General features: G+C 42.0%; 1 protein-coding gene across 14 annotated transcripts in view; it reads left to right on the top strand.

The window, feature by feature from the left end:
• Positions 1-27,687, top strand: part of LOC149341239 (uncharacterized) — a 179,587-nt gene that overhangs the window by 60,457 nt on the left and 91,443 nt on the right. Inside the window, exon 5 of one of the 14 annotated variants that reach the window (XM_089543197.1) lies at positions 19,830-20,269. The exons of 11 other annotated variants lie outside the window; for them this stretch is intronic. In XM_089543197.1, the coding sequence (XP_089399323.1) occupies positions 19,830-20,254 (425 nt within the window). In that variant the 3' untranslated portion in view covers positions 20,255-20,269. Of the gene's footprint in view, positions 1-263; positions 6,751-9,472; positions 19,198-19,829; positions 20,270-27,687 lie in introns of those variants that run through there. 2 more of the 14 variants (XM_089543205.1, XM_089543208.1) reach the window with 2 other exon arrangements.

The following is a 27,687-nucleotide window of genomic DNA, read 5'->3' as shown; positions in this document are numbered from 1 at the left end:
AAATTCAGCTCAACAAGAAACTGCAAATGGCATTTGTGCTTGCATGGATTGTGTCGTCATTGTTGTCCATGAAAGAATGAGTTATTTTTTTGTAACCTTGTTCTACTTAATGTGTCTTTTTTTTTTTTTTAGAACTGTGGAAAAATTCGCATGACAGTGTAGCCTGCTCTTATATATTGTAGCTGTGCACTAAGTGAAATTGTTGTTTTTAAACTCTTGTAGAGCTGAACCTGAAACTAAGTCCTGTGGTGCTTCCCTTTCAGTTGCACTTGGTGTTCCACGTCCAGCACTTCGCAATGTCTCCCGTGCACGAAGCGTCCTCAAGGGCAACTTTAAGTGCAACCAGTGCCGAGCAGAGTTCACGGAAAACGCCAACCTGTCACGACATCGCCGTACAATGCACGCGGCTGTGCCAAGTGTGTTTATCTGCCACATCTGCACGAGGGCATTCAATCGCAGTGACAACATGCATATGCACATCAAGAATGTCCATGGCGGTGGGGGTAGCAGTGTAGTGGCCTCGAAGTGAAGCATACTGCAACCACAAATGTCTTCATCATGGAAGAACCTGTCTGCTGTCTTCTCGTGCTCTGCAGTGCATGAACTGCTGGTTGCAACAATAAGAGATATAGGAAAAACTACTGGGAAGAAATATTTTGTGACATTTTTATTTGGTTGGAAGAGATAGTACCAAAGGTAATATCCTCCACAGGATGCTTTGATGATATTGAGTCGCATGGTGATGCTGTAATGGTATAGATTCACGTAAAGACTCTGACAGACTTGAGCACTTTGTTATGAAAATTTATGCCAGAAACCTATAAGTTTTTGATGCCTATAAAATTTAATGAAAGGGAGTTGCTGACGATGTAAACAGAGCCAGTCAGCAGCTTTCGCTTGCATGAACTAAGGCTTACTCAAATATTATAGACTTCAGTACTTGGCAGAGGTTACCTTTGGAACCAAAGTTTTGTTTCTTGCAGCTGTCATCTCTTCACTGGGAAAATTTTGTGCAGCATTGTTTGTCTTGTTATGATTGAATGCACTGACCAGATAAATACAGTAAATTAAATATGTGCACATTTCACACTGTTACACAGAACTGGCTTCTCTGTCAAAGCATTTCAAAGTGGGTGCATGGTGCGTCAGTGGCTGATATCGTTGCACCCAACAGTGGCTGTCTTTTTTTTTTATGCATGTATGGACTACTTATTGCACATTTGCACCACGTAGTATTGTGAAATGGCATGAGGGGGTGTTCTTTAGAAGAGTGCAGCGATGGCTTTGAGCACAAATGTGCTTTATGTTGTGTGACTAAACGGATTAACTCATTTAGGCATTGAGCTGTGTTCTGAACGCCTTGAAATCCAAATGGTCCTTCTCTCTCTTGCTCCAAATTCTCTAAAATGTAGTTCAGTAAAATTTATACCGTTGTAAATCAACCACACCCAGTTTGCTTTAACCTGGTGGAGTGAATGCATAGATTTTCTTCGCTGAGCGGTGCTTATAAATGTTGCATAGTTTCTTGGGCCTGTCCGGCAGTGAAAAGATTGCTGCCATTTTGTGGTTTTTTGCTGCCAGGATCTCTGCATTATAGTAAGCAAGGTTGACCGCCTTTTATATGAGGGCAATGTTGCTATTACTAAAGAAAAGCACTGTGTAGCATTTGTGGTCATGTTTGCATCGTTTTTTGGTTGTTGTCTGAACGATATCTGTGAAGCTTTGTTACCAACATTATAGGACGTTACCACTGGAGCAAATGGTTAATTTATGCTGCAGTTCACAGGAGGACCGAGTTAGGAAATGGAGCGAACCTGCTAGCAGCAGTCACCATTTTTGCCTTAATTTGTCACATAACGTTAAAAAAATTTGATGACATGCAAGACTTAAATAAAATATTTATATCAAACTTAGATTCTGGGTGATTTTGAATTGCAGTTTGTAATCAGTGTCGTTGTAATCCTTGCTAGTTTGATGTCAACAACAGATGCATATATTTTTTTAACTGACATGTAGGAAGACCCACTGTGACCTTTTCCCACTGTATGCACCGTTACTGCTGTGCCAGCCCTAACTCAGATCATATTTTGTGTGTATGCTTTCCAAAAGCAGGGCTTGCATGAGAGTATATCTTGGTGTAATGCTCTGTGTGTTGTGCATTAGCATTAATTAGGAAATTCTGTGTACTCTCGGCATCCTTGTCGCCTTCATCCTTTCAGTGTTATGTTCAGGCTTCCAATTTCATTGTGCTTACTTCTAAGATAAATCAGCTGATGTTTTTCGGTGCTTTTTTTTTTTTGAGAAATACACGAAATACATTGAGAAATATACAATGCCATAAGTATTCTGAAAGCAATGATTTCCTCTTAAAAAATTGGTTGTCAAGAAATATGCACAAATGGAAGAAAGAGGGGCAATACTGTTTTTGAGAGTATGCGTAGTCTTGTAGTGTCCATCTGGCTATACATGCTTATTGCAGTTCATTGTGTTAATGTATGCATACAGGGAAGGCCCCTCTTAGCTGCACGTGCACATTTCTGAGTGTTTGCAAGTCGCAGCTTCAAGAACTTTTGTTCGGCATTGGTGCTTGAGGTAGGAAACCTTTGAATGTCCAGTGATGGCCAGCAAACTACCGACTAATCCGGTACTTGTAGAGTTCAAAGGAGAACAGGGCTTATCATGCTGCTAATTGTGTCCTGGCAGTGAAGGGAGAACCTTGATGCAGGAGGTTTTCTTTATTTGAAAGGAATCTCTGAAACATTTCTCAATCTGCATCAAACTTTTGGTAGCCTGACATTTTGTTTCTTGCAAACTTGCAACAAAGTTCTGAGCTGTTCGAAAACGGCCCATTTTTTCTCTCCATAGTTGCATCCGTACAAGAAATAATTCAACACGGATCGTTTTCATGAGAATGGGTTCAGAATCTAGTGTTTATTGTTTTAGTCGATCTGGAGCCAATTTTATCAGTGCATGTGATTTAATTTTTTTTGGCTGAAATGCGGATGTTAACTGCTTAGTTAAGTCGTTCAAATCTTTGACGTGTACATTGCTTAAAAGTAAATGAGTAAAAAAATTAACAGAGTAAATGAGCAATCTGCAGAGTAGTGAGTAGGCGTACAGATACAAGCAGTATGAAATGGAACGCACAAGCACATTTGTTACTGGGGGAAATCTCCATTTGTGGCCATTAGACAATTCGGAGGTGTGTCCTATCTCTTGCATGTTCTGTGTTTTAGAAAGCAGGGCAGCAGTACACACCAGTGTGCTTGTTCGGTACATGTGGCTATTTTAAATTTGGATGCAGTGTCCTTGAAATTGTTTCTGCTTTTACTGTTGAAGGTTTGGCCTGTAACGTTAGCGACAAGCATTGCCTTCTGTTTCTTAACGGCCGCATGTGCACAGCTGGCCGACAGTGGTTTGTGCCCACATGCTTCTTGTCAGATTGCTTTTGCCTGTACCTTCATTCTAGATGTTGCAAAAAAAAAGTAATACCTGCATCCTAATTTTGAAACATGCATTCATGCAGTTTTCTAACTTACATGGTACAAAACTGGAAATTATACTTGAATAGAACTTAATCTTGAATGGAAATTAAAGCTATTCATTGTGCATAGTAAAAAATGGAGCAGGGAGCCATTTCAGAGCATTGCCCTAGTGATGACCATTTGGGGTGCTGTGGATAGATTTATTTAGTGTGCGTTTGGGTTCTTCTTGTGAAAGTAAAATAAATTTGTCATATTGTGAGAGATTGGGGAGTTCGAAGTTTTTTGGGCCTTAAGCTGCTGGAGAAAAGAATGGAAATGAAGCTTTAAGAAAGAATTCATACGCTTTTGTTTTCGAATATTCCTCTTGCCACCTTCATTGTGTACTCCTTTCATGAACATGGCTCTAATGTGATACCCTTTTTGTCTCATTAAAGGTGATACTCATGTTCTTGAAAAGCAGGATAACTTGCAGCATGCGCGAGCCATGAGATTCTAAAAGTTTGAACAGGAGAAAGGCTTGAGAAAGGCTTACACAGTCCAGAGATGGAACAGTGGTCATTGCTGGTTACGTAGCACTACTGGTCTGTTTCCTATGGTTGCTGTATCTTCTAGTGTGTTGCTTTTAGCTTATAACTGGTGTATAACTGCTTGTATATATCAAACCTCTATCTTTTTTTTTTTTTTTTGGAAAGATGGTATGTAAATTACACCTTTGTACATAACACATCCCTTCGTATGCTTGGTATGACAAACCTATGTTTTTGAATATGTGAGGACAACGTCCTTATGTGTGTGGTCATTAGGATATCCTATATTTGCATCATTCTCATGTGCAACATGTATGCTTTTCTCGTGGTCATTAAGAACTTAAATATGCTTCCTAGTGCATTGTTAATCTTTATGACGCTTTGTACACAACAGTGTACATTTTTAACTCTCAGCTGTTTCTTAGTGTGGGTTCCAGTTAACATTGATTTCATTTTTGCAGATGGATTTAGCATCCTTCATCTTGAAAATCGGGTGTTATTTTATGCCAACTAGCAAACGCAGCAAATAATATTTCTCATAACAATGATCTTGGTAGCATTACCTCTGCCATTTTTTTGCAGACAGATTTTGCAATCAGTATTAATATCAATTTTTTTTTCTGAATTTCCCATGTTATGTACATCTTCAAAACAGAACGATCTGTTTACTGTTCATTTTAGAAATTCTGATGTTTTAACATTTTGTTTCCATCTGTTCTGACAGTTTGTAAGGAATTTTATACATGCGTGTAAAAAATTAGCCATTGCTGTTTTTTGCAAAAAAAAGTTGGCTTTCTTTAAGCTTATATATACTATTTAGACTGAAAAATGTTGTTTAGGATCAAATTGACAGTGGTGCCTACAAGGGTTGAGGTTTTAACATTGAAAGACAATCAAGACACCACCTGTAAGCCAGAAAAGTCAGCTTTCCTTACACTACAAAAAGAGCTATAGAGCCATTTTTTTTTAATCACTTAAAAAATTTGCAGCGATACAGGGTTCTCAAGAAGAGAGGTTTGGGCAAGTTGCTACAACTTTAGAAACGGTGTGAACAGGACAGCTTGCTAGAAAAGAGCATGTGAAAAAGTACATTTTTGTGCCTTTTTCTTAATGTACTGTCCTGTTTGTGCTGCTTATCATAATGGCCTGTCATCATTGTTATTCAGCTGTGTACATAACTATCGACATCACTGCTTTCACACACTGGCATGATGAAGCTGTCTTTTTTGAACATGCCTGCTATTTCTTCAACCAGTATTGAGTATCGTAAGTCACGGACCCATTGCGCCGCTTCACAAAACAGTGTGCTTCTTGTCAGTTGCCCGATTAGAAAGACTGCACAAAATTTCATGTTACAGCTGGCAGTAAAAGTCATGTTGTCTATAAGAGATGCTTACAACAGTTTAGAGAAGAAAGAATGCTTGTAGTGTATTTTTAGATTGCAGAAGAACTTATAATCATTTGATAAGCAGATAAAAACTTGCAAAGTAGTCTGCAGATTGGTGTCTGACACCTATGCCTGACTTGCAGAAAGATTTTCTTATAACAGACAAAATAGCTTCATCGGAGAGCTTTGTCTTTGGAACTGTACTAGGACTGTTAAATGAAGTGACTGCATGTGCAGTTCAATATCGCATTCGGTAAAGTGGTATGCCCAGCTTCTAGTGAATTGGGCTGCTGCTTTGTTGTTATTAGTTTTGGCTATCCTGGAGTATTTTTTTTTGTAAATGTGTGATCAGACGTAGACATTTACATGCTTGTTTACATGGGTGAGATGCTGCATTAACTACAAATTGCTAAAAGAAAGCAGCATTGTGAATTGCATTAGAGCACCAGAAAACATTCCTACCCATGTCGTCAGACGTCAATATATAGTTTCTTCTGGGTCTGCTTTCATATTGACTCCCCTGACTCGTCAAATTTTGGTACTGAAAGATAAATCTTCAAATACTAATGGTGTCAGATTTCGATCATGCATTGCATGTATTCTATTTTAGACTGTGCTGTTGTTTTCAGCAATTTAACCGGCGAATTTAAGCCCGATTTTCACCTGTGTAAACTAAACTGTTTCATTTGTAGGCTGTGTAACTACTGTTGTCATGTCTTCGTCATAGCCTGTGTGCTTGGTGCATTTCATTTGTAGGCTGTGTAACTACCATTATCATGTCTTCGATGTGGCCCAATACCCTGTGTGATTAGAGCTTTTTCCATTCAATGGACGTTTTCTTTTCATGGGACTAGTCATCATCTCATTGCCTGTTTTCCTGCACATGCCTCCATGAAGCCTGCTCTGATCTGGTCTGGAAGCTCAAGTTGGCAGATCTGCATGGCTGTGCTACATTTCAAATAAGCTATGACCATTGAAGCAGTGAGAACAGGCTCAAGGGCCTGTTGTGTGAGCATATTTATCCCACCGTGTATTCATGTTCTTGCAGTGAAAGAGTAGTTTTGTGCTTTGTGACATTTCTGCACAATCGTTTTCACCATAGTTACTTTGAGAATTGTCAGTGCCACCTTTGCTGTTGTGATGATTGTGAACAGTGCCTTGATATAGACTTATCAGTGCCGCAGTCCTAATGCATGTGTGATTTTTCCTTCATATTTTGTTCTTATATCTCACTGAAAAGCAAAGGAATTGGGATATGAAAATAATGAAAATGACGGGTAGTGTTCTTCCTTTTTATTTGTTCCATACTCATTTATACTACAAATAAAATTTTTTTCCTTTTATACAATGAGGCGCTTGGTTGATTTTTACATCTGTAGCTTTCTTTTTGCATACATACGTGGCAACACTACTGAATATGTTCAGCAGAATTGCCTTGAATTCATAAAATTGCCTTTGTAGTGAATTTTTATTCTTTATAAAACAGATTTTTCATTCTAATTTTTTGTTAACAGTATTTTCTTGCTTTTTACTTGGATTACCAATTTTTTTTCTATGGCATAAATAATCTTGTCATTAATGGTAGTGCATGACAGGGAAGCAAATTGTTGACTCTTGTTGGCTGGGAATAGAGAGGCAGGGATTTAGTGTTGTTCAGTTCCTCCCAGGCTATGAAGAAACATTACATCTGGTTTTATTATTGTTCTGAATAATATTTTTCCCATATTGCATAAAAGTAGAAGCAGTGCGAAGAAAAAGTGTAGTTCTTTTCTCATTGTTTTTGTAACAGGGAGGCTTAATTTTCTTGTTGCTTACATTAAATATTTCGTTAATGCAGTGATGGACGCAGTGAGAGATGGCACATATTCAGATATTGCTGCATGTAAAGCACATAATGTTCACTGCTGGCGTGCAATGTTATGTGCAGCAGACATAGCCATTAAATTTAGAAGGTGTTTTTAGCGCTCATGAGATACCATTTACATAAGTTTATATGAACAAAGTAATACATAGTATGCTATGTCTTAGCTGTTTATTGTACCATGTAGAAAGAGACCAACATTAGTCTGTCGTCATAGTTGTGACCACGTAGCTGTGCACCATTCTTTTTATTATGTTTTGAGAATACTGTATATTTTCTTTAGAGACTTGTGCATTAAAAGTACATCAGAGCAGTATCTAATGACTGCACCCTTAATGTGTTGTAACTTTCAGTGATGGTGCTATATTCATTTCTCTATTCTTTGATAGAGATATATTTGACAGAAGTTTTGTGAAGCCTTGGCTGCAATATTGAGAACTGTGCTGTAAATACAGAGCACAGAATAATATACCACGTTGTTCAATGTGACAGAATCAACGCTCTTATTATATGAGCTTCTATTTTTACATTGAATGCTCTTTTCTTTACACTTAAACCTTTACGCTGGTTTTACACTCTGTGCTCACCCATAATACAAAATTTCTATTGTCCTTTTATGTGAGAGCTGAAAATAGTTGTCTACACAGCAGGGATGGCGCTGAAAGGGAGGAAATGAAAGGGAGGACTTGACTTGAGGGGGGGGGGGGATGACTGATTTCGGGCAGGAATGATACCCCTATGGCATAAAGATGAATAAAGCGAACAAAATGCAGCCACATCACATACTTGCTTACCAGTGAGGGCACGTTATACAGCCAGCATTACTGAGAAATGTCCTCCTGGTCAGGGTCTTCGCAAATTTTTTGGCATGTCCCGGCAGGTTTTTGGCGTGACAACTGCCAGTTAGCCTCCCCTCAGTGCCACCATTGCTACATAATGTGCGTCATTGTAGTTTTTAATGCTAATTTTTTGCACAAATATTCCATTGAAACTTCACCAAGGGAACACTGATATGTTTTGCATGCTGTCATGAATTTTTTTTTTTACTAGACATCTTTTTGTCAAGAACATCAATAACGCACCCTATCATAAGTGGCTATAATAACTGAGCCAAGTGTATTTTTTGGCTTCCTTGGTCCTGATAAAAATTATCTCGCAACAGGCCTCGTTATAGCAGTGAACATGATCCTTTCATTGTCGACTATGAGTGGTAGTGGGGTATTACGGCAGTATTAGGCTTACCATGGAGATAGCTTGAACTGCATTAGTGATATAAGGTCATTAAAGTAGTTAGTGGAAATAAATGTTCCTCTGTATTTGTATGGAAAAATATTAAGCTATGGCCCTGGTATGGTGAATGGCTGCTTGTTAAACACTTCGAAAATGCATTTCCACACTGATGTCACATGCAAAGGAGCTGTATGTAAAAAGCAACAAAATGCCAGGGTTATTCATATACCCCATTCAGCCAACTTACTAGTGCTTTGTCAGTTGCATGTCAAAGTAATTATACATAACCCTAGCTAAATGCAGTGTGTCACTGCAGGCAAATTTTGATCATGTCATTACTGACTTGTGCACTTCACTGCAGCATAACGATTGTGCATGATCAGCCCATATGAATAAAATTTGTAGTTTTATGTTCTGAACATTGCATGGGCCTTGTGCATCCCTGAAAACTGCACATGTGACATTGCACATGACTTTTCTGTTTACATTATAATTTAAGCGTTCAAGCAAATTAGTTTTGCAAAATGAAGTGGGTGGCTGTGAAAACTCTTGAATTACATCCCGTAAAAAGGTGACCATGTTCGAGTGCAATGGCTATCAGACTTGACGCTCAACTGTCTCAGTAAATGCCAATTCACAGTGAGCATTCTGGTTTAAAAAGCAGGGGGCCAGTATTATTTGCAGTGATACAATGACTCAGCTAGTGACCCTTAAAGTGAAACAGCACGAGAAATAACTGTGCGTTAAGTTTTAAACACACTTCTGTGACAGTGCTTTTACATCTTCACCAGAATTATAGTGTGAGATGCTTTTTGGGAAGGGGGTGGAGAGGTCTTTCTCTCTCTGAAATGTTTATGCAACAGTAATTAAAATGAATGGACCTGTGCTAGTAGCTTCATGTGCTGCAATATACATCTGCTGAGGTACGCCCTCCAGTGAGAAACTGTGTAGTGCAGCTCATCACTGTTTCCTTTTTTTACAGAATGGGACACACTGACGTCCTCACTGGCTTCACTCATTGCTGGCGACACATCCAGTGATGGGACTATGGAAATGGTGCAAACAGAAGAGAAGTTTGGCCCAACAGAGTGTCCCATCTGCCACAAAGTTCTTTGCAACTATTTCATCATGAAACGGCACATGGTGCTTCACGACCAAAACCGACTGGCTTATGAGTGCACAATGTGCAAGAAGGCCTTCAAGTGGAAGCATGGGCTTATACGGCACTGGCGTACTGCACACACAGCTGGTGTTGATGAGACTTGAATCCCTGCGCTAGTCTCGAGGGCAGTGCTGATGCTTTGTGAAGGAGATTGCGATTTGTCCTTGGTAGGCCTTTGGTGGCCTTCAGTGAGTCTGCCTACTCACAGATTTGCTGGCTGTTTCATGCATTTGTCTCCTTGTATTTTGCAGAATTGACCAATGGAATTGATGTATGATTGGTGTTGCCTACTACTGTTTTCTTTACTTGTCTGTCACATAACATGCTGTTCTTCTAATGAAACTAGCAGAACCCAAACCCATAGCAAGATGTACAGCAAGTAGTCTGTTTAATGATTTAGCTGTACTTAGCCGCATCTTGTGTACTGTATAACCCGTAAATTAATCAGGATTAACTTCATGAAATCTCATAATGACCAAAAATTTCATTTGAAGATTACACAAGGAAAAGCACAGTGCAAAATAAAACCTTAAAAACTAACAGATAGAGTTGCGCATGTGCCGTGTTTGATTTTTGTGTTTTATTTTGTGGTGTATAGAATGTCGGCTCATCCAGTAAGAGGTTGGTAGATCCTTGTGTGCAGAATGAGGTATCAGGCTGTGAAGTTTCAGAAAGGGTTTTATTGTCATGGCAGTTTTTTTCCGTTGTCTGAAATGAGCGTGTGAAATGTCACTGAAGTCTGACGTGGCCCAGTGGTAGGACATCCATCTGTATGTGTGAGGTGCTGGATTTTTATCCTGGTTCTGCTGGAAACCCACTAATTTTTTTAATTGGTGGAAACATGTATTTGGTGGCAGCATTTCATCCTGGCCAACTGCATACCTTTTGAAAGGGATGGATTACTTAAGAAAGGGTGCCATTTGGTACCTTACCAAGCGATGACCAGCTGGTGACAGAAGTATTTACCCTCTCCTACTGTACAGAAGTGTACCTATTTCTACTAGCATGGCTTTTAGGCTCAAATTAGTACTTGAATTGGGCGTTAGCACTGCATATCGCTTGCATCCTGAATACACCCTTACAAAAGGACTTTTGTTAGTTCAGTTGGTTAATCTCCTTTCGAGGTACTCTGGACAGCAGCAAGAGAAAGGTTTTATTTATCTGGTTGGATATTAGATGCTTTTCTCTGCACTTTCAGAACGTCTAATTGGGAATCATTGCCTGCCTTTTGCTTGAGTTTTCCATTTAGTAATCTGTAATCTTATTAGAGTGGTAGCTGTATGGCTTACACTGCTGCGCATGTGCATTGGCTATCTGAGCGCAGAACTGCAGCACCTCGTAGTGGTTGCAGCGCGAAACAATGAAGATGGAAATTGACCTACATTCCTTTGCTCATGCGTTAGCATTTTATCAGTTGTCGTAGCGGCCGCGATGTGAAGCCGCAAAAAAATTATGATAAGAAGTTGGGGAGCAAGTTCTTGATTGCGTAGTTGTAATGTGGATATGGAGAATTCGTAGCAACCAACCACGCTGTTACATGCTTTCAAGGAACATGAAAGGAAACATTCATTAGTCCAGTGGCAGATGTTATTGAGTAATTGCTCCTTTTTATAAAAGGAAATTTCATATTTTCACATACTATATAAAAAAAAAATTACGTGCAATCTGAATGGGATTCACCGACGTGGTCATGGAACTTGTAACGTGCTTTGCTGACATCTCAGACCATTTGGCCACCGCTGTGAGACTGAAAGGTGCATCCAACTGGTATTTGAATACGTGAACTGCATCTATGTCCTTGGGCTAGGTGGCAGCAATGCAGCTGCCAATCAGTGGCATTGGGAATTCGAGAGCAAGCTAGTGTAATCAGGATCTGGCATGCAAGCTAAGTTGGACACCTGAGCAAGGAATTTCCCAACTGCTTGGCAATGACAGAATTATGTAGTATGCAATCATGGGAACGGGGCCAAACACGCTTGTAAGGCCGAAGAAGTAAATCGGACAGACGCCGCTCCAAAACACTTGGCTTAGGCTGATTCAAAGAGCGTGGCTGGTAGCACCAAATACCAGTCCTAGAATGCATGAAGAACCCCATCCAAAGAGCAGGTCTTCAAAGGAGTTACCACAACCATTGCTGTAGGGCATCTGGTAAAGGGTCTTCTTACAACAATAGCTGTATTCAATATACAAATACATTTTATTCCTACCAGGCCAGTACATGCACCATGAGAAATTGTGTGCTTGCATTTACATAGAATTGTCTTTTCAGTTGTGGTTCCAGATAGTGATATATGTATCGTACACATCAGGCTGATTAAATAATGAGACTGATATATGATCGTGCCCCCATTAAAATGGCCTGTGGTAGCATTAACTAGTTGAATTATAGACAACTTTTCTGGGTACCAAATTTTTTAAAATGTTCTTCTTACGTATCATTAATGTGGGAACTCATTGTTAATTTTTGTAATATGTTTACACCTCGTTAATATGGAAACTTGTTGTTCGGTCAATAGATGGTCTGAAAATTCATAGAGCACATAAGATTTCATGCATTTTTGTTGTGTTAATATGAACAGCAGCATCAACAAAACTGACTTCCCTTACTAGATGAACCTCTTTCAGTATTTTGAGCGCAGGACATTTTTGACAAAAAAGGCAGTTTGAAACCACAGCTGCATCAATCAGTGATGGCCTTTCTTGTATGGTGGTTTCGTGCTTTAAAGTGCCAAAAATGCCCAGTTGACAGCATCTTTCCATTTGCTGTGATGTATTGCACCTTACCTAAGGAGAAAGCTTTCTTAGCAGCTTCTGCTGCTTTGTCTGCTACTTTCAGTAACTACCATACATCAGCATCTAGCTCTCATTAATTAGAATGAACTTAATTTAAACTGCTTGTTTATTCATACTGACACTTTTTTTCCTGTCTACATTAGGTGTATTAAAAATTTTCTCGTTCATTCGAAGTCCATTCAAATTTTCAAGAGAGTCCAGCTGCACTAGCAGGTTGTGGGGTATAGACAAGAACTCTGCAGGACACCATCATATTGTTCTTTCTCCTACATTCCCTTCTTCTTTTCTCAAGTTATGGCTTATGACAAACTTATTGAACAAAAAAACAAAAATACAGCATCACTAATCTTTTAGCCTAGAAGGCATGTCTAGCTGCGGTGCAGTAAAAGAATGGAGGCCAGGATAATGCATTTGAAATTACCAAAGTTATGTTTAATTTTGGCTTTACTGCACACCACTGTGCACTATAATCACTTAGTTTTTTTTTCAAATAAATGTTTTTGTGTTCCTTCAGTATTAATTATCGAGAACGTCTCACTTTGTGGACGGTATTACTTGGGAACCAGGGTGTGCACAGTAATGAGGCATGGCTGTGCTTGTATTTTATACAAGACAGTTCTGTGTAGGGGATGAATATGTGTGTGCAAAAATTTACATTTGCTATGAGCAACCAATTCGCCCAAAACGCAATGAGGCTGAATATGTGCTTAGTTTCATGCAATAGATTATGCTGCTGTTGTAATCATACTTTCATTCACACTGAGGGACACAGCAGTTTCTAAGTGGCAAGTGTGAAGCAGCAGGTTGCAGATGTTGCATCGTGGAACAGTGAAATGTGATATGTCAGTGTAAATGTGGAAACATTGCCAGAGAACCGTGTTAAGATGAAAAAATTGTATGGCGGTGATTGTATTAACAGTGCACAGCTATCCTGTTGGCTTAAAGAGGAAAGGAGTATCTTGAAGCTAAACCGCCACCTAGGTGCCCTGTTTTTGTACGGACAAATGATAATGTAAAAAAAGTTTGTACTACAGTCATTGAAACAGAAGCAGAAAAACATTAGGCTGCACGTTGTTAAATTTTTTAATGCATTTCGGTGATATCATGAGGTGATACTAGAGATTTTTTACTTGTATTGAAGGCTACACAAACTGAGTGTGAGATCATGGAGTGCCTTTTACCACCTTATTCTCAAAAGAGAAAACTGCAGTTAAAAAGCACACTTCGAAACAATGGTGATTGTTTTCTCTGAAGCTGTTGGGTGGAGTGGCCCACTATGAATTTCTTCCTAGGGACACTACTGGGAACGGACAATACTATTTAGGAGTGCAATGCCTGTTTGCTCGAATGAGAAGTGTCAGGACTTTACAACAGGTGGTTTCTGTTTCATGGCAATGCACCTGTGCCTGCAAAGCAGTTTTGAGTTTTGGAGTCAATTTCTCTACCTCAGCATGTGCTGTACTTGGTGGATTTTACTGGACTTTTTATTTTATTACAAATTAAGTCTGCCCTCAGGGGAGAACTTTTCTTTGGCATTGAGAACATCCAGCTTGCTGTGACTAAACAACTGAAGAGCATTATCAAATTAGAATTTCTATTATACATTCATAAACTTGTATGACTGCTGTCAGCATTGTTTAGAGGCATCAGAGCGATATCATAGAGCCACATAAGTTTGTTCAGTAGAGTTCTTTGCTGTAGTAATAAATAAAAAGTCAGTCTAATTGTTTAATGGGTGCACCGCTCATGGGAACAAATCTGAACAGTTGTGATAGTTTTGCCTAAATAGCAGGATCGAATGATCACTGTGTCGAAACTTTGGTGTCTGGTCCGATAAATTAGTCTAATGATAGCTGGTTTTTGTACAAGCTGTCATTCCATCTCGTATTATGTGTGGCAGAAAGAGGAAGACAACTGTTCAGTACTGATGAATAAAAAGGGCACCTTGCATGCAATGGCAAGCTAAAGCACCCAACATGGAGGGAACTGAAGCAATCAAGAGAAACTGTGGGTAATCCTTGGAGTGTGGGTTGCAGACTGCTCTTCCAACAAAAACTGGCTGTTCCCTATACTAAAAAGCTTATGGCGATAACTACAACAATAATGTATATTGCATGGTCCCTCTTGAGTCACTAGGTTAGTGAATGTGATAAGAGTTGATTATGACAAGCTTATATAGTTCTATTAAAAAATCAAAATTAAAATTTATACGAAATATAATGTTCTTCATAATGACAAGTGATATACTTGTTTATTGATTGTGGGTCGCCGTCTACATCCGCTGAATTTTCCTTTTCTTCTTTTCAAATGTACTAGCTCTCCTCCGACTCCACACACACAAACATGCACACAGAACTTATGTGGCTGGTGACAGGTTTTGACGTTAGAACATTGTGTGTAATTTATTGTTTGCACTTTGCTGTACCAAAGAAAATCTGCCGCAAATAACCACATCAGGCTTTTATTTGTTGTGTACATATGTAGCATCCAAAAGAAAGAAAAATGTAGCTGGGGACAACAGATGGGGGCAGATGAGACAATTTTGCTGGGACAGTTTGGCTGTGGTAGGCACAGGGCAGGGCTAATTGATTTTGGTGGGAGCAGCCCTTTTTCTGTGATTGGGGCAACGTTGACTGCTGCTCCTGATGGTAATGACATTACTGTGGCATTCAGCCTCTTGTCCAATGGCCATGCATACTTTTCAGCTGTGCCATAGATTGCCTGCCTGCTTGTCTTTCTCAACTGTTTATACACTTTGGAAGTTATTTTCCACACCAGTATTGTGTTTGGTACTTGCCCTGGTACTTTGAGCTTTTTGTTTACATTTTATTATACCAAAGAAAGCCTGCCATGAATAATCAATCCACATTTTTGATTGATGTGGATAGCTGGGACACTTTTCATCCTTGCACTGAGCCCAGTGTTCTGCATGGAACTGTCGGTATAGGAGCTTGCATGATCATGTAAGTAATGCTTTTACTGAGCAGTTCTGTGATAAAGTTATCTGACCAAGAATAAAAATATTTATAACAGTGTTTTCACTCAGTCTTAAATGCACCCTGGAAGCTCTGTACCGGAGTGTGTATAAAGGGCATGAATGTATGAATGTTGAGGATATGCCGTCACATGCATTATAGCTAAATGAAGTCATAATTAAAGTGTCCAGAGCTTCTGCTGTATCTGTGAAAGAATTTATATGTTTTTGTGTCTAGAAATTGGAGTTGTAGGGACCAGTTTTTAACTCGATGTTGCCAAAGCCTTGGTTGAAGTGTACCATTTTTTTTTTAACTTGTATTTGTGACAGAGTTTTAATACTGTGTCATATTGCTAATAGGCCATTTGGATAAACTGAGTAAATCTTTAGTATTGCTTGTTCTGTGTTCTTTGCTTTGCTCAGTGTGAACGATGCTAACTGCATCCATGGGCAGGAATGAATATAATACCACTGTAAATTCTTAAAAAGCACTCATACTTAGTAGTTTAGCTTTCCTGAGCGAAATGACCTTGTGAGCACTATTTGTGGATTCATGAGCACTTTGCAACAAATTGAATTCACACCATGATAGCCACTGATTATGCAAGCTGCTTTGAATATTATCTAGCATTATGGTCTCAGAAAACAAACAATTGCTTTCTCTTCTGTTGTCAGCAGATACTGCAATCGTTTAATAAAAGAGGCTGTTTGCAGCTTGTGGTACCAATTCTCATTGCAACTAGGCGCTTATGTGAGCTACAAATTAATGGCCAAGTCTTGCTAGGTAGTTCAGCTGCACTCTTGGATGCTGTGATGTATGCATTATATTGTGTAAGTTGCTCCCAATGCATTTGTAAATATAGTTGTTTGTTTGTGAGCTTGTACTAGTTACATGCTCATTGAACATGCCTGCCTCTTTGCTGAAGTGCTTGGTTCAGATTTCAGTGTATTAACAAGAGGTAGCTCTCAATCACTTGAACTTGCACATTCTGGTTACTGCTCTGACATGCTTAAATCATTTTGAAGCAGGTGAGTATGAGTAGCTAGGATATTTGTATTTGCAGAACATTACTGATGCTTGTGCTGCAGTATTGGAAATTGGGGGCCATATCCTGCAACGTCTCATTTCGTTTTCTTCTCTTTTGGTCCTCGGTCGTTGTTTGAGGCTTCCTGTTGATATAGACCGTGGCAGCAGTGACAAAGGGCCAGAAAAAAGAAAAACAATATTTTACATACTGTGGTCCCAGATTGTCACTTGTTTCTTCTTATCATGACATGCCATTGTGAGCATTTATATGTGTTGAATGGTGAAGTAATATGGAGAAGGAGCTGGCTTCATACTTGCTGCATTTGAACTCTGTGGTTAAATAATAGGGTGCTTATGAAAGAAAAGAACGGAATGGACTCAACAGGATATGGCTGGCCATCTTGCCCCCTTAATTTTTTTGCAATGCCACATTTCTTACCTTAAACTTCTTTAAACCACAGATAGCTGAGTGGGCCTGCAGCAGAACCTATATTGTCTCTACATTTGGCTATTTCACTTTAGCTTAATTACTTCTTAGCCAGCACAAATTACCCTCTTTAAAAGTACATCATGCCAGCCAAGGTACTGGCCTGTTGATGTAACACGCATGTTGCTGTTACGACAGACCACTGTAAGGCTAATCCTGCCTGCACATAAACGCCACCACTATCTGTGCAGCTAATAAATCTCTTCTGAATAGCAGAAATGGTGACTTTTTAACTCTTGAGTAAATCAGAGTCTATAGCCTTATAGGACTATAGACACCTCATTGACCTTTTGGTCATGTGAGACATGAACAAACCTGCAATATAAATGCTTATACATAATTTTAATTCACTACAACACTTAAACGAGCCTGCTTGAAGAGCTGGAATGACAACAAATGACATATTAACAGTTATACTGCGTTTGCATTGTGCATTGGCGCATGTGTTTGGCGCATGATAGCCATAGTTGCTTATGCGCCGTAAAACCCCATATAACTAACTAAGTTATACTGCCGTTTTCTTCATGCCTCACATGACCTGAAGGTCGACTACATGTCATAGCCATCATTCGGTTGATGACACCGAACCACATGAGAGAAGAAATTCAATTATAAATTATTTCGCAGTGGTAGGTAAATATCACGTGGTGAGCCATGTATATTAGTGTCTAACGCATCATTATAAAGAAGAAAACATGTCAGCAAAATTTTGATGTCTATAGTCCTTTAATGGTACGTATGTAATGTCTAACACATCTTTTGAAAGAAGAAAATATGCAAGCAAAAATTTGGTGTCTTTAGTCCGTTAATCATCCCACATACAAAACCTATGTCACAAGTAGGGCCTGGAAGTGAAGGCTCTGAAGAACCTCGAAATAGGCAGGCATTCGAGCTTTAGAAAATGGAAAATGAACCGTTCAAAACCAAAAAGAGGCAATTTAAATCATAGTTTTTATTGTTTGGCAGAAAAGTAAATAGTTTTGTTAACCAAAAATTCACTGTTGAGCTCTTCATGCTTGTAAAACAGAAGAACAGTGCAACTCGATGCTTACTTTCTTCTCTGCAGTAATAGCCTTGCGCATTAAAGAACTTCTTTACATGTCACATGAAGTCAGTGGTACTTGAAACAAGAGAGTTTAATGGACTGGGCTCATTAGTTGATGTCACGATATTCTTTCCATGTAGCACTCATCTAATGTCTGAAACAGTCACAAGGGCTTCGTTTTTTTTCCACCATTTACTGCCTGTGCTCCTACCCTCTAGTACCAGTCTTCTAACTGTTGTGCTCGCGTAGTTAGCTTCTTGACGTGCAAAATGCATTTGCTGACATGCTGCCTGCATTCAATGAAGCACTGGCTCTGTTCACTTAGTGCTTGTCATTGTCGTGATTGCTTGTGTCATAATTTTTCATAATCTTTACAGCTTATCTCCAAAGCAGTGGGTAGGGAGGGGAGCAGCATGAGGCATTTTTGCCAAAAATTTGTGCAAAATAGCCGCACTCTCTCTCTCTCTCACATTTAGGTGTTTACAGGCATTTTTAAGAAAATGCCCACAGCTGTGGGCCCTAGTGATAAGTTACTAGAGTAAGCCGGTGGTATGAATTTGCTTTCTTAGACCACATTATATGTACGCTTGGGAACTGATTTAAATGCGATGCAGTGATTACATAAAACTGGCTACGTTTTGTCTTTTTTATTTATAATTTGCACTTGTATTGAATGTATTGTGCACATTATTTTTGCTCAAACAACATGGGGCATGCAGTTGGCAATATTGTGGCGTGACTGTTGCAAGGATTTACTTTATCAGTGCAGATCACTTGATGGCTGTGACCAGCACTGAATGCTTCTGGCTGAGATGAGCGGTGTATGAATAACAAAGGTCAAAATGAAAGTGATACTGTCTATTTTCAGTATGTTGTGTTTGCCCATCTTTGTTGTTATGATTGATCATTAGCAGGAGTTACAGGTACCTTTATATTACTGGTAACACCAAGCTTCAACCTCTCATAACTAAGCATTTATATCCCTTGAAATTTTGTTCTGGAACTTTGGGCCACTGTGATTGGGTACACCCATAATATGTATGTGATATATGACGAGTCTATTTTGTGATGGTGCTCTTTTGAGAGTCTTTGCATTTATCGTGATATATGTGCAATACACACTCCTAATATTTGTTGTGGTTTTTAGTCTCAGCCGTGTACTTTGTTATTAGCAAAGTCTGAAATGCATGAAAACAATAAACTTAATCAGTTTAAATGCTATGCTTCTATGTTGGCTCATTTCTCAACCTGTTTTTCTTATGCTGCCTTATGCTTTGTCGTGAGAAAAAAACATGAAATTTGAATTATTGCATTAGATCAACAGGCTAGTCGGGTCACTGTTACAAGGATGCAACTCTAAATAACGAGTTGACAGAAAATAGATGCATACAAACTGTATGCACAGTGCAGTGTGCGCCCCTTTTATCCAGATAGCAGTTTCCTTGAAAGACCTATCTGACCACTGGTGCACCTCTTGCTCTGAAGCTGCGTTTCCATAATGGTTTGTGTATGGCTGCTGTTAGAATTGGCTGCATAAGCAAAGCCATTTAGAAGAGCCTTCGTGCCAACATTCATATTGCAAAGCATATATTCACGATTGTGGTAGAAAACAGCTCAAACTGGAAGAAAGTGTGTTGTTTTCCTCTTTGTTTCGTGTTTAATCAACATCGAATTTGAATTCAAGATCTATTCCGGCAGCATTATGCGCACACATGCATTTTTGATTTATTCACACAATCGCTGACGCGACGCTGGTGTGGAGTGCGTTTTAATTTGATGTCACGCGTAGTGCGTATCAGGCTCTGGCTAAGTGCACCCTCCCACTCCCTTTCTTTTTATTTCACTTTGTAGATGCACCCGTGTCGAGAAGGCGCGGCCGACCACCGCTGTTGGGAAAGCGAGGTCAGCCCGTGGACCTGGAATGTCCCATCTGTCACAAGACCTTCTCCAACAAAAGCAACTACGACGGCCATCTGACCATGCACACACCTCAGCGGAAGCGATACCGCTGCGACATATGCAACAAGTCGTTCCTATGGCGCAACAACGTTTACGCCCACAAAAGAAAAATACATAACGTCCCCTCTAGCCGTGGCGCCAAGAACTCCGGCTACAAACCGGGGGCGATTTTGACAACTCCCGATGCACATAACTGGAGCTCGATGATGCGACCACCGATGCTACCTCCGGCTGGGTTTTCTGCATCACCATCGCTATTGCTTCTTCAGGCAGCTAGCGCCGCCTGGAATGACTCTAGAGAAGCTCAAGAGAAGTAGTATTTTTTTGTTTTGCTTTACCTTCGTTTTCTCTCTTTCTGTCTCTCTCTCTCTCTTCTCTTTTCGCGAAAACCAAAGCAAAACTGGCTAAATCAAGGGCCAATGGGAGAGAATAGGAAACGCTTCAGGGGTGAGGGGCGATCCGGCTTTTTGCAAAAAAAATGAGAATTAATGACAATGAGGCCGTCTCTGATCTGAACGCGTCTTACGGAGTCCTTTTCAAAGTGCGGTGGCCGCAGAATAAGAAAAACGCAAAACAGCTTTGACCAATCGCGCTTCACGCAACGCTCGTTGCATCCGGAGTACTGTGCTGAATTTTCGCCGTTCAGCGAGGCCAGCCCGGCTGAAAACTGCAGCGTCGGCTACGTGAGAACGTTCTTTTGGGGCTTGCAGCGCTTCTTTTCTGGGTAGTGGTCTGATGTTTCAAGCTGACCGTATGCCCACGCAGCAGTAGACTGATGTAACCGAAACCTTTGGATCTATGTAAGAACAGCTGTAGCTTGTAGCAGCAGCAGCAGCTTGTGGTAGGTCTGGGCGGTCATGCAAAGCCGCTGAGAGCGCCTGCACGTCACATCTGCAGCTCTCGCAAGGCCTGGTAGGCCTAGGCTGCGTGATAGTAACGACATAAGCGATCGCTTTCGCCTGTAGCGACTAGAAAGCAGAGTTTTGCGTCGGTTGTGTCCATCTGTACGAGGGCCAATCGTATATGAATGACGCACCCGAGGTATGAGGCACAGTCTTTCTAATGGACGCTCGCTTGACCTCGTTTTGGGTGCGCTGGTGCCGCTGTGGGGGAAAAAAAATTGATTGCACTGATGATGGAGGTTGATGAGGACACAGGCTGAGCAACGAAGGGGCTGCAAGCTTGGCACTAGTCGCGTTTGCTTTCCTGCTTGCCGTGTACCGAAAAGGTGACGTGGGTGCAATGCCCCCCTTCCTTACGAGGACTTCCGACAGCCGTACGTGGGTTTCGGGCGTCCAGCGCTGCAGCGGTGCGTTCCGATTGTGATTTGGTCGCTTCGTCTGTCGGCAAGCGTCGCCCGTGCCTTATCTAAGTGCGGTCCAAGACCGGAAAAAGTAAAACAGGTGCCCACAGACGCAGGCAGCGACTGCATAAACCGCGATGAACTTTACGCCGCGACACCATAACGTAATTTCGAGCACTCGAGATTTCGCAACTTACTGTAATCGCACGAGAAGTGCTACATACTATCTGCAGCAGAACGCACATTGCGCGTCAAAAACTGCTCACGCGGAGCATGCGAAAGGGCGCGGATTTGCACAAGCTTTTTTTAGCGCGTAGCAATCAGCCGGAGGCTAGCGTATTCGTAGCAGATGCAGTGAACATAGCCAGCGCCGCGTTGCTCTCTTATTGTCGCATACACATATTTGGCAGTCGCATTCGTGTGACTTTAACTGCTATTTGTGTCGCATTCGTCATGTCTTGGCACACGCAGTATTACTTGGCGGACTTCGTTTATCAAGTAGTCTTTCTTTGAAAATAGCCGTCCGAGAATGTCTTTCCGATTTGCGTGTATACTGAGTTCAAATGTGCCTGCCGGCTGGGTTTCGTGAGACGTACCCGCCGTCTGCTATCCCAGTGTTGCCATACTATAGTGTTGCCAGACTTGCGCGACTTCCAGTGTTGCCAGGCTATAAGGTTGCCAGATTGTGAACTAAAACCCAGTGTGGCCAGACTATTTGTTCCCTCTCCCTTTTACATTCTCCTCCGCCTACAGCTACGCTGTCGCGCCGCAACCGCCCAGCTCGTTAGAGCAGCCTTGCCCGGAGTGGCCGCCGCCTGTTCGCCAAGCGAAAGAGCACGTCCGCGGCGGTTGTGGAATTGTTTTTTTAGTGACTTGTCGAGCAGACGGGTACCACAGACGAAATCTGCCGATGCGTGGCCCCAGTGAGAGTATTAAGAGGAGAGAAACGCGTGATCGTGATTTTGTTGAAATAAGCGTGCTGTGCTCAAATTCACTTGTCGAGCAGACGGGTACGACAGACGAAATCTGCCGATGCGTGGCCCCAGTGAGCGTATTAAGACGAGAGAAACGCGTGATTTTGTTGAAATAAGCGTGCTGTGCTCAAATTCACTTGTCGAGCAGACGGGTACGACAGACGAAATCTGCCGATGCGTGGCCCCAGTGAGAGTATTAAGAGGAGAGAAACGCGTGATCGTGATTTTGTTGAAATAAGCGTGCTGTGCTCAAATTCACTTGTCGAGCAGACGGGTACGACAGACGAAATCTGCCGATGCGTGGCCCCAGTGAGCGTATTAAGACGAGAGAAACGCGTGATTTTGTTGAAATAAGCGTGCTGTGCTCAAATTCACTTGTCGAGCAGACGGGTACGACAGACGAAATCTGCCGATGCGTGGCCCCAGTGAGCGTATTAAGACGAGAGAAACGCGTGATTTTGTTGAAATAAGCGTGCTGTGCTCAAATTCACTTGTCGAGCAGACGGGTACGACAGACGAAATCTGCCGATGCGTGGCCCCAGTGAGAGTATTAAGAGGAGAGAAACGCGTGATCGTGATTTTGTTGAAATAAGCGTGCTGTGCTCAAATTCACTTGTCGAGCAGACGGGTACCACAGACGAAATCTGCCGATGCGTGGCCCCAGTGAGCGTATAAAGACGAGAGAAACGCGTGATTTTGTTGAAATAAGCGTGCTGTGCTCAAATTCACTTGTCGAGCAGACGGGTACGACAGACGAAATCTGCCGATGCGTGGCCCCAGTGAGCGTATTAAGACGAGAGAAACGCGTGATTTTGTTGAAATAAGCGTGCTGTGCTCAAATTCACTTGTCGAGCAGACGGGTACGACAGACGAAATCTGCCGATGCGTGGCCCCAGTGAGCGTATTAAGACGAGAGAAACGCGTGATTTTGTTGAAATAAGCGTGCTGTGCTCAAATTCACTTGTCGAGCAGACGGGTACACCAGACGAAATCTGCCGATGCGTGGCCCCAGTGAGCGTATTAAGACGAGAGAAACGCGTGATTTTGTTGAAATAAGCGTGCTGTGCTCAAATTCACTTGTCGAGCAGACGGGTACACCAGACGAAATCTGCCGATGCGTGGCCCCAGTGAGCGTATTAAGACGAGAGAAACGCGTGATTTTGTTGAAATAAGCGTGCTGTGCTCAAATTCACTTGTCGAGCAGACGGGTACACCAGACGAAATCTGCCGATGCGTGGCCCCAGTAAACAAATTAAACATGGACTTACAGAATATTGTTTTATAGTGTGACAATAACTTGCTACAACTTAATCCTACAAAAACCACTTTCATGATATTCCGATCTCATCAAAAGCATGTCATCCCGAGCCCACACGTTTATCTGGGACATCATATTATCACTGCCTCCGAATCCGTTACATTTCTCGGCATCACGCTTGACTGCCATCTAAAATTTCATCTACACACGAAATCTATCAGTAAAAAAATTTCGTTTGGAATAAGGGTGTTAATAAAAACTAGACATTTCTTTCAACGCCATGTTCTCTTATCCCTGTTCTATGATTTCTTAACAGTCACCTTAATTATTGCCTGTCATCATGGGGAAATACCTATTCATGCCATGTGTCATGTATTTCTCATCTTCAAAGTCAAGCGCTTCGCATTTTATCTTTCAGCCCATACACAGCCTCTGCTTCACCTCTTTACTCTGACGTAAACATTCTGCCGTTGAAATGCCTCCTTAATCTTAGGTTGGGCCTTCTAATCTACCGCGCTCGCAATGATAATAATCAATTTCTCTGTTTTTCCGCATCTTTCCTTGCTAATAGCAATAACACTAGATTCTCTGAACAAAACAATATTCTTCTACCAAAAGTGAGTAAAATTATGGAAAACAAACTGCTTTTTTCTCCGCCATCAAAACCTGGAATTCATTACCACTAGCAATCAAATCCGCACGTTCGCAGCCCGCTTTCTACACTTTACTAAAAAAACATCTCTCATCAACCCATTAAGCCTCATTCCATGCTTAAGGTTGCCTTAATCTCATTTTCTGTTCCCCACTCTGACAGCAAACGGTCATTTGTTACTCATCTGGAACCTCTTGGTTTTTCCTCCGCCTATGTTTTATATCTGCATTTATTCAATGCCCATTGCTATCCGATGTCTTTTTGTGTTCTTTCTCTTGCTCTTATGCTTTGCTGTTTTATGCCTTTTTTGTTAAATTACGCCCGCTAACTATTGTCTGACTTATTCATTGGCGCAAATTACACCAATCGGTTTTAACTTAACTGTATACTTTTGTTCCAGCTCCCCTGCCAAACTTGTGCACTTTTCTTATGTATTCCTGATGGGAGGTCCCCCAGACAGTTTTCACTTTGGGACCTCCTACTGTACTAACTTTTTTATGAAACTTACAGCTCATTTATATTTCGTTTTAATAAACCTTTTAAATCTTCGAAAAAAAAAAACCGTTCAAGAGGCGACATGTGGAGTCATGACACATCCGGTTCACAAAGGCGGCGATGAATAGGACTCCAGGAACGCTTCCCTCCTCGTGCGTTAGTGCACTGCGCCACGGGCTAACTAAGGCAGAGCGAAGGCAGCACCCACCCCTGAAGAAGGGACCAAGTTGGTCCCGAAACGGTGGGCAAAAAAATGAAAATATTGGTTGGCGTCAGTTTCCTCTCAACTATCTCAAAAACCCATAAAGACGGATTTCGGTCGAAGATGTTTTCGTTCCTACAATTACTGCTCTGAATGCGGCTTTCAACGCAGCACGGGCTCCAGAGCATTCTTAACTGCCAGAAGAAAAAAATATCCAGCCACTACGAAGTGCCTGGGCAATAATTGGATGCACGCACATGAAGTAATTATTTCTGCAAGGCTGCTTCTGACGACGCCCGAATTTCGCACTTTTTTCGAAGCTCAACAAGCACAGCCTACAATTTCGTTGTTATCAGTTATTCAGTTCAACACTGCCTACCCCAATTAAAAGTGTCAATGTTGCGTGAATCTGAGCACGCGTCGTTGGTACCTGTAAGCTAGACGCCTATGGCGCCAGTAGGTTCCTTCCCCCTCTCGACGGTAACTACCGTGTCCATCGGAAGTCTAGAGGGGTTAGGAATGGTGACAGCGCGTCGCGCGCTTCGGACGCTCTCCAAGGCCGCGGGAAACGGGGACCAAGGGGCCGACGACCGTTTCCTATTAAAAAGAGATTAGCTCTCAAGTGGGTGGGGGTCAGTAAGGTCGGCGACTTCTGAAAACCCGCACTGTCTAGCTAAGCAGCGGACATTACTGGCGCCACTAGAGTCGGGCTCTGGCGAGCACTGGGCGCCACCCACTTGTGCCTACAGTGCCACTGCAGCAGTATTGATTGAAATTGCGCGAGAGCAGATTTAATAAAGCTCCGCCCAATTATCGAAGGTATTAAAACCAGCTGCAAACAAAGAAGAGGAGCGCGCCGAGTCCCAATCTCGGCCGCTTTTCTACAGACCTTTTTCAAACCGCCTTTTTTTTAACCGCCTTTTTCTCCTGTTGCCTTTATTTTTGTTTCCGTCTTCAAGAAAATAGTTTTGCTTCTCAAGAAGTTTGGAGTTGCTGCCCCAACCGGCAACGTGTCGCCGGACGAGTGGACGAAGGCAGTGTGCCACGCGCGCGATTAGTTCGAGACAGGACGCTACGTACAATTTGTCGTTTTCTGTAAATGATTGTGCACAGTGGCCGCTCGCGCGCTCTTGCTTTCGGACAGAGCCCGGACATTTGCGCGCGAGCGGCGCGAACTTGATTACTTTTTGAATTTTATAAATAGCATACAAAGCTCTTCCCTGTCCATTCTTGCCATCGCTCCCCGCTATACTTCTCCTCGCTATATTTTCCCTTTCACCTCCGCCGGCTGCAGCTCGCGTGCTACAGATGGCAATTGACGCGGCCGGCAACATTCCTTTCGTTCGCCTTTTTTTTATTTTTTCTTTAAAATAAACCGCTACCACCTATCCCACCATGAGACGCAGCGACGCCAGCGTGGGGATCATCCCTTAGCATAGCATAGCACGCTTATTTCAACAAAATCACGCGTTTCTCTCGTCTTAATACGCTCACTGGGGCCACGCATCGGCAGATTTCGTCTGTCGTACCCGTCTGCTCGACAAGTGAATTTGAGCACAGCACGCTTATTTCAACAAAATCACGCGTTTCTCTCGTCTTAATACGCTCACTGGGGCCACGCATCGGCAGATTTCGTCTGTCGTACCCGTCTGCTCGACAAGTGAATTTGAGCACAGCACGCTTATTTCAACAAAATCACGCGTTTCTCTCGTCTTAATACGCTCACTGGGGCCACGCATCGGCAGATTTCGTCTGTCGTACCCGTCTGCTCGACAAGTGAATTTGAGCACAGCACGCTTATTTCAACAAAATCACGCGTTTCTCTCGTCTTTATACGTTCACTGGGGCCACGCATCGGCAGATTTCGTCTGTCGTAAACGTCTGCTCGACAAGTGAATTTGAGCACAGCACGCTTATTTCAACAAAATCACGCGTTTCTCTCGTCTTAATACGCTCACTGGGGCCACGCATCGGCAGATTTCGTCTGTCGTACCCGTCTGCTCGACAAGTGAATTTGAGCACAGCACGCTTATTTCAACAAAATCACGATCACGCGTTTCTCTCCTCTTAATACTCTCACTGGGGCCACGCATCGGCAGATTTCGTCTGTCGTACCCGTCTGCTCGACAAGTGAATTTGAGCACAGCACGCTTATTTCAACAAAATCACGCGTTTCTCTCGTCTTAATACGCTCACTGGGGCCACGCATCGGCAGATTTCGTCTGTCGTACCCGTCTGCTCGACAAGTGAATTTGAGCACAGCACGCTTATTTCAACAAAATCACGCGTTTCTCTCGTCTTAATACGCTCACTGGGGCCACGCATCGGCAGATTTCGTCTGTCGTACCCGTCTGCTCGACAAGTGAATTTGAGCACAGCACGCTTATTTCAACAAAATCACGCGTTTCTCTCGTCCTAATACGCTCACTGGGGCCACGCATCGGCAGATTTCGTCTGTCGTACCCGTCTGCTCGACAAGTGAATTTGAGCACAGCACGCTTATTTCAACAAAATCACGATCACGCGTTTCTCTCCTCTTAATACTCTCACTGGGGCCACGCATCGGCAGATTTCGTCTGTCGTACCCGTCTGCTCGACAAGTGAATTTGAGCACAGCACGCTTATTTCAACAAAATCACGCGTTTCTCTCGTCTTAATACGCTCACTGGGGCCACGCATCGGCAGATTTCGTGTGTCGTACCCGTCTGCTCGACAAGTGAATTTGAGCACGCTTATTTCAACAAAATCACGATCACGCGTTTCTCTCCTCTTAATACTCTCACTGGGGCCACGCATCGGCAGATTTCGTCTGTCGTACCCGTCTGCTCGACAAGTGAATTTGAGCACAGCACGCTTATTTCAACAA

The sequence above is a fragment of the Amblyomma mixtum genome, chromosome 5 (assembly GCF_055824585.1).
Source record: "Amblyomma mixtum isolate Tamu chromosome 5, ASM5582458v1, whole genome shotgun sequence".
Taxonomy (NCBI): domain Eukaryota; kingdom Metazoa; phylum Arthropoda; class Arachnida; order Ixodida; family Ixodidae; genus Amblyomma; species Amblyomma mixtum.
Note: the sequence above shows the minus strand (reverse complement) of the source record. Positions and strands in the feature narration are given on the sequence as shown.